Raw genomic sequence first — 7,240 nt, forward strand, 5'->3', positions numbered from 1 at the left:
CAAGGATACTACGGTTTTGTGGAACTGCATGCCAACCTTTTGTGAGATCTACCAAGTCGGGTCAACTATCTCACTCCGATGGACTTACTTAGCCGGAGGCGCCGTCGACCATGTGCAAGATCTATGCTTCTACCACCCACGTCAGCCTGCCAGTATGTACTAGCGTTCCTCACTGAATCTTGTTCGATAACAAAAAAATAATGAGCCGACATGGAGGTCACATCTTGGCACACGACCCAATAATATGCCCAGCTATGTAGTTGTAGCAACCCCAGTAACCTTGAAGTAGATGATCTGACGTGTAATTACCAGCCGTACGGTACTGCCAGCTGAAAACCGGCCGTACCACGAACGCGAGAGCAGCCTTCGAGACCGCTACAACAGTCATCTTTGCCAGAACAGGAACCGGCGACGAAGTGTAACACGTTCATTGTACGCGAGACATTCAATAGAAGTCTGATAAATCCGCACTGGGACATCTGTTCTTGTTCTGATGGCGAGAAGCCCTACCTCCCGTAAATGTACGACATATGACGTGAAAAACTATACCCAATGAGGGACAGGACATGGACTATCTCGTGACACTCAGGATCTGCAGGCGTCTGCCACACGGAGTTTCTTCCCTGGAAGAATAGCGAAAACACGCTTGACGTCCACCAAAACACCTTAACTCATTCAATGCGAGAAAGAGGGACCCCCACGTTCTCGGAAAGACTTGACAACGCTGCCGGAGTACAGAGAGTGTTCGGCTGATCTCTCGGGTCAGATGCGATGAGATCACCGACCTTTTCGCACCCCACCAAGCAACGCACCACCGGAAAGCTTCAAGAATTTCTGTAGTCGTCTGTGGCGCCCGCCGTTACTACACCGGAAGCCATGAGAGCGACGCCACCTGCATTTCTATGCGCATGGCCATCTTCCAATCACGCAACCTACTGTTGGTCCAAGACGGCGGCGAGCCGAAAAGCTGCAGCACGCAGTTCCTGCAGCTTCTGGAGCTCCGTCCACCTTGCACCACAAACATAAATCTATGCAGCGTATTCACCATCACTACGAGGGAAACAGCACATCTGAGGAAGGTAAGTGACTCCATGCATACGCAAGGACGCGTACGTAGATGCATGCCGTACGTAGATGCATGCACATCTCTACGAAAGCACATACCACCTTTGAGTCTGGAGAGGACAGGCGACGCCGCGTCGGAGCTAGGCATCCTCGACAGACCAGATCTGGTAGCGGTGCCTCTGCGTGGCTAGAACGCATGTGCCTCCCTTTGCCGGTCCTCCACCAGCTTGTGTCATCACCTTGCCCACCGCGACCCTCAGGGCATCGGCGGCTCGCCTGCCGCCCTGGAATCTCGCACTGACTGACTCACACGACGCAGCGGAAGCGCGAGGCCCCCTCGAGACACCGGCAATCTCTCTGAAGCATGAGTGGACTGACCCAAAATCACTCTGTCCAGACCAGCCACGAGCGAATACCGACGACGACATGAGTGAGTGCTCAGAGCTGTCTCAGAGGCGCGCCAGCTTCCTCTTTTCCTCGCGGCGGCAAGTGTCCACCCAGAGACGGCGAAACAGTTGATGTACCGAAATAAGGACATGCGGTCACTGCATACTGCATTGATGCTTTGCGCACACGCGCGCACGAAAGCGCATGCATGCCTCTCCCTCTTCCTCACCCCGCCCCGCCACACTTGGTCGCCGCCAGGCAATGCACGGTGCGTGGTACGTCACAGAAGCAAATCGACCGCTCGCACGCCAGCTGGCGGAAAATGCCCGCCCCTGCATCGCCCCGGTCTGATCGGAAGTTCTGACCGCTCCTTCACTGCGGCGCCGCATGCTGCGCGCAAGCGACTGCAACCGCCGGAAGCGAACAGCCCACGCGGGGTGACCATCCACAACTGCATACCGAACCTGCGCACGAAACTCCTCCTTCGCGTTCTGCAGATACCGGCGAAGCTGCGCTCAACCAAAACGCCGCCGCCGCAGCCTCCCCGGCTCTTGCGCGAACGCGTCCCACTCCGGACTGCCATGCGCCTACCCAGGATCTTGTAGAATCCCTGGGGCTGCGACAGCACCCGCACCTTTCTCAACAGCTTCCGCCGCGGGGTGACGCTACAAGCGCCTCCGAAAATGCCAACGACACTGCCCTGCGTCCTTGGCGCCTCGCTAGATGCAGACGGTTCATCCGCGACCGAGTCAAATGGCATCCAGCAGAAAAAGGCCCAACGGCCACCTGCCAAATCAGGCGAGACTTTCGGTCCACTGGCGGTTTCAATCCATTGCGCCGTTGCCGTGGTCTGTTCCATTCGTTTCACTGTGGCCAGGCGTGCGTGAATACAGCTTCAGGATGCGCATGCAGGTGAGAAATCGGTCCCGCATTTCGTCGGTTCCAGTCTCCATGAGGAAAAGGCGGTTCAATCTGCGCTGCGACGCGTCCAAATACTCCAGCATGACCAGTTTACGCTTGTCGTCTTCTGACAGATTCGAAATTCCTGGTTCTTGCACGAGGCTCGCAGTGCTTTCTGAGTGGAGTAAGTCCTCGTAGGAATACGCATCTTGCAGCTGCAGATACACACCGGACAGCGCATGCAGGCAGCCGTCAATAGGGGCCTCAGAACAAGTAACCGCTGTCTGTCCTGCCTACCAGCGTGTGAAACGACTCAAGCAGGCACCACACAGAATGAAAGCACTGTCACCCAAGTGCATAACCAGTAGTAGGAAAAGATCAAATAGCGACAGACGCGCACACGCGCAGGAATGCCGAGAGCGAGGCGGCAAACCTACCAATCTGGCGCCCGCCGAGTAGAGGTCACGGATGAACAGAATCTTTTAAGGCGACCACGTAGAAAAATTCCAACCGCGCGGCACCCTTACCGAAGAAAGACTAAACGAGTGCTCGACGCCACTGGGGAACGCCACCGTGAAGGTCTTGAGCGACTTGTCCAGCATGTAGTTCGCGGGGATCTTCTGCTGGGAAGAGACGTCAATGAAGTAGCAGCTGGCACCCGACACAGCCGCCTTAGCGAAAGCCTTCACCTGCGGAGGAACAGAGGGCACACGCAGACGACGGATTCTCACAAAACGCACGAGTTCCGCAGGGCCGCGAAAAAATAGAGCTTCGTAGGGTGTTTGGATTCGGTGACTGCCGAGTAGAAGACAAAAACGCCCGCCGAATGCAGCGGCGCCGCTCGAACCACGCGCCCGACTCTGAGTCTGCGAACTGGTCTGTGCGGTTGCTTTTTGTAAAGCCTTCGCTTCACGAAAATTGACTCGGCCGCGTCCCCCTCCCCTCCCCTTCCTAGAGTCACAATCGGTAAAAACGAGGGCTTACCAACGCCTGCAGCCGCTCCTTCTCTTTCTGTTTCTGTTCCGGGGTGAGAGGCAAGCCATCCGTGCTTGAGTCGCTGCGCGGCCTTTCCTGCGAAAGAGGAAACACAGGACAACGTGAGCAGATGACGGCGGCCGATATAGATGATAGGAAACGACGTTCACCCACTCCGCCACTCAAACTTGCGCTTATCTGCTTCTGGGTATCTCCTCTGCAGGATGCAGGTCACCACTGTGCTTCTGTTTGTCGACTGTAGGGTCTCAAAATGTGCACCGCCTTTACGAGAGCTTGTAGTGGACGCGACGTCCAGTCTCTCTGCAAGGCGGAGGGCTCCGTGCTGAGACAAAGCCCTTAGCGGCGGCGGCTCGCACAGGTCAGACACGATTTGCGAGCGGAGGCGCTCACCGTCTCCACGTTGACCTGCGTCTCCTCCTCCTTCTCAGGGTCGCAGTTGCAGCAAGCGAAAAGCGCCATCGCGGCTAAAAGAAATTCCTTGCACTGTAGCAGTTGGGGAGGTTGGGAGCAGGCCGCAGGGTGCAGCTCCTGGGGATTCACCGCAGGGCACATGCCTTTCCTTTTCTCTTTCCTCCAGCAAGTTCGCCTCACGGAGTTCGCCGGGTAGAAGCGAACGTGGTGCGGAGGGCGACTCGCGCACGGTTGAGAGTCGTTCAAAAATGTCGCGCAGCAACGCCGCCCAAGCAACCGGCCTCTCCTCTCCACTCGGAACAGGCTCTCTGCGTAGCGCGCAAGTTGCCACCGCGAGGATTCGTGCGTCCTCCGCAGCTGCCGTCTGATTGAAACACTCTCCCGCGAAAATCGAGGCCCTAATTGCCATCCGCGTTTACCGCTCGCGGGCGTGAGCGCCCCGTGCTTTCTTCGCCAGCGAGCAGATTGACAAATGCAGAAGACGGAGCACTGCAGCGTGAACAGGCGTAGGACGGTTTCCTTGGCTTTCAGGGAGGAGAGGAGGGAGTGCTTTTGTCCGAAACTGCGAACAAAAAAGCTCGGCAGACCGGACTGCCGGTGTCTGTGGCTCACGAGTCGGCCGCGGCAGCTCCAGAGGGGACACGAAGGAAACGTGCGCAAACCGCGTGGAGCTTGAGAAATCACCAAACGGCAACTCTCCTCCCTCGACGCGGACCTTCGCGAGACGTTCGCTTCTGAGGATCTACCGAGGCATGACGGAAAAAAAGACACCCCGAGAGACGACAGGGCCGAGAGGCGGACTCAACAAGGCGGCGAACCGCGGGATTCACCCCCCTACCCCTAAAACAAGCGAAGACGGGCACCGAAGCCGTTTCACGCTGACAGAAACGCCGAGGCTCCACACGAGATTTGCGCCTCGCCTGGGCGGTCTCGTGCTTCGAAAGGAACGGCGAAAATAAATACAACTGCAACTTGACGGGGGCGGTAAGGCGTTACGTCGAAAAACGGTCGCCTCCAGCGCGCGGCGGGTCTAGCGAGAAAGCGGACGGGGTGGCGTGTGCCGGTGCTGTGAAAAAGCAAGAGAAGCCGCGACTATAGTCCATATACCGTAGCAGTGGGCACACAAAGCGTGGATGCCAAGCAAGGAGGGCGAGGGCATCGACGGGGGAAGGGGGGGGGGGGAGGGGAGGAAGGCGGGTGAGCAAACAGTCGCCGTTCGCGGCCGGGCACCGCGGCGAGACCTCGGAGAGAGTGGCGTTAGCCGCTCTCTCTCCCTGTAGAATGAAAAATCAACGCGCCGCGGACTGTTACTTCCCTCAATGGCCGCTCAGAAACTCGTCCTGGACGTCAAAGAGTCTTTCCACCAAGTGCTGGCACACGAAACCACTCACGAAGACGGATGAGCATCGTACACGTGAGCTGCCGCACCGGGCGACGGCGCTTAAGATAACGAGAAGGGGGCGGCGTTACTTCTATACAGAAAAGACGGCGAAGCAGCGCAGGTAGATGCCAGTCGGGAGGAGAAAATGGAGGCTAGCCCTCCATCGGGGTTCTCAGCTTCGATCGCCGAGGACGACCTGCGACCCGCCACGAGTGTGGCATTCGTTGGCGGGACCCAGAGGACGGCAGGAAAGGCAGGAAACATGCGTTACTGAATGGTAAACAGAGTGAGAGGAAGAAACAGCCACGTGTGGTGGAAAGGGCGTTAGAAGTACTCGGAGAAAAACGACCTGCGAAGAGGGGACTCGACAAGAGAAACCAGGAGAGTGACCCGGGGGAATTTACGGCGTCGAACCCGAGAAAAGGCAAGAGGGGAAGGAATGGCTCGCAGGCAAAGAGATTAACTCGACCGGGAAATGGTTCCGCCTTGGGGTGTGCCTTTTTCTTCTTTGTGATGCCTCTCTTGGTGGAACCGCCTGCGGAAGGCGAGCAATCGTGAAACGTGCGCTCCAAGCTTGCCAGCCTCAGATTTGCCCTTTTTCGCGATTTGAAGGAAAGCTGTCATCCTGCGTCCCTCTGCTCACCGTACAAAGGAAATCCCTTCTGCCGACACCAAGAGAAATCCACTCTCGACTCTCGCGCATCCTGCCTCTGTGCAAGATGCCCTAGCCGCCGACGACGCAGTATATACGAACAAGTTGCGCACATCAAAGCAGCCACGAAAAGCCAGTCTCGAGGTCAAGAGTCGCGAGCTCCGCCCCCCACGCCGGCGAGCGGGCTGACCACCCCTGCGCCAGAGAAGCGAGACTGCAGTCCAGTTGAGTTTCAGCCTCCCAAGGCGACCGTTATTGTCCGTCCTGCCTGGTGATTCCGCTCTCATGGCCTCTAAGAACGCGGAGTAAAAGAAGGAGGTGGGACTTTCCAGGGGGGAAACTCTAGGTAGGCGCGTCTCTCTGGCAACAGGGGCGCACGGGGACTGAGAGCCTGGAAAGACCAATCTGTAGCGGCTGGACCGCTGCGGGCACCGCGCACACGAAACGCATCTAGCCACTGAGTGTCGCCACTACTGTCCTCTCTCACCGAGGAAACAGGACACGCGGTTTGGCACCTTCCAAGCACAGGCCTTTTGGTGCTCCTGAGGCCGCTTCTACCTTCCAGTCATCAAGGCACCCTTGGAGACTCGACAACAGATGTACGCATGCAGCCAGTCACCAGCGCGGCCAGCGGTGATTCGCCAGTCTAGTTTCTCTCCACACCGAATAATCACTTTCACGTCGCGGATCTCTGGTTATAGGGGTTCGGAATTCATCTGGTTAAGTGCGCTATAGACTTGAACCTACGGCAGGCAGGCAGGGACAGGCCAAACCGCATGGATAGTAGACATGTACGGTTTCTCTCCCAAGTACAATGCAGACGACAGCCAGGAGAAGCCTCAAGTTCTATTTTCGTCTCCGCGGAGGCAGGTCGCTGCCCGCACTCGATTGGCGTGTGGGGCTGTGAGATTCTCCCTTTGTCGGCTCGATGCTCACCTTCAAATTCGTACAGGCTGTTTCACGCGTTTGGAAAGGACCATCGCTTTGTGTAGACTTACGCGTAGAGGACTGACGCTCGGAAGCCTTGCCGAGGAGTGGAAAGTTTGACAACTCCATTCCACCGACTTCTTGTCATTGATTCACTGGCGTTGCAAGGATCGCAAGCACGCCGATTTCCAGCTGCACGACGGATGCTGACAGTCCCTACGAAGGATCCCAGGGGTACTCACCCGATATACTCAGTCGCCTGAAACTGGAGAACATCGGCATTCCATGGTTGAGGCGTATGCACGTTTTCTCAACGGTGCCATTCATTTACAGGACTGCAGTACTGAGCAGGAACGGGGATGATCCCCTGAGGGCTGCCTTTATATCGGACGTTGACTCCGGTCTCTTTCTCACTAGAGCAGTTGTGTGCTAGATTATGGCGGACAAGGCCCGAAGCAGCAGCCGCGCCGGTTGTTTTTGGAGGCGCAGGCAAAAAACGACCCACAGCTACGTGATACCTT

At 57.1% G+C, this 7,240-nt stretch overlaps 1 protein-coding gene across 1 annotated transcript; it reads right to left on the reverse strand.

The window, feature by feature from the left end:
* Positions 1-2,276: 2,276 nt before the first annotated feature.
* BESB_062970 (uncharacterized protein) lies at positions 2,277-3,807 on the reverse strand (the record flags this gene model as incomplete). The annotated part of the gene is made up of 4 exons (XM_029364711.1): positions 2,277-2,567; positions 2,880-3,041; positions 3,337-3,423; positions 3,739-3,807. 4 exons carry the CDS (start codon positions 3,805-3,807, stop codon positions 2,277-2,279), a joined length of 609 nt encoding a protein of 202 aa, XP_029219419.1.
* Positions 3,808-7,240: the final 3,433 nt, after the last annotated feature.

This window comes from Besnoitia besnoiti, chromosome V (genome assembly GCF_002563875.1).
Source record: "Besnoitia besnoiti strain Bb-Ger1 chromosome V, whole genome shotgun sequence".
NCBI classification, from domain to species: domain Eukaryota; phylum Apicomplexa; class Conoidasida; order Eucoccidiorida; family Sarcocystidae; genus Besnoitia; species Besnoitia besnoiti.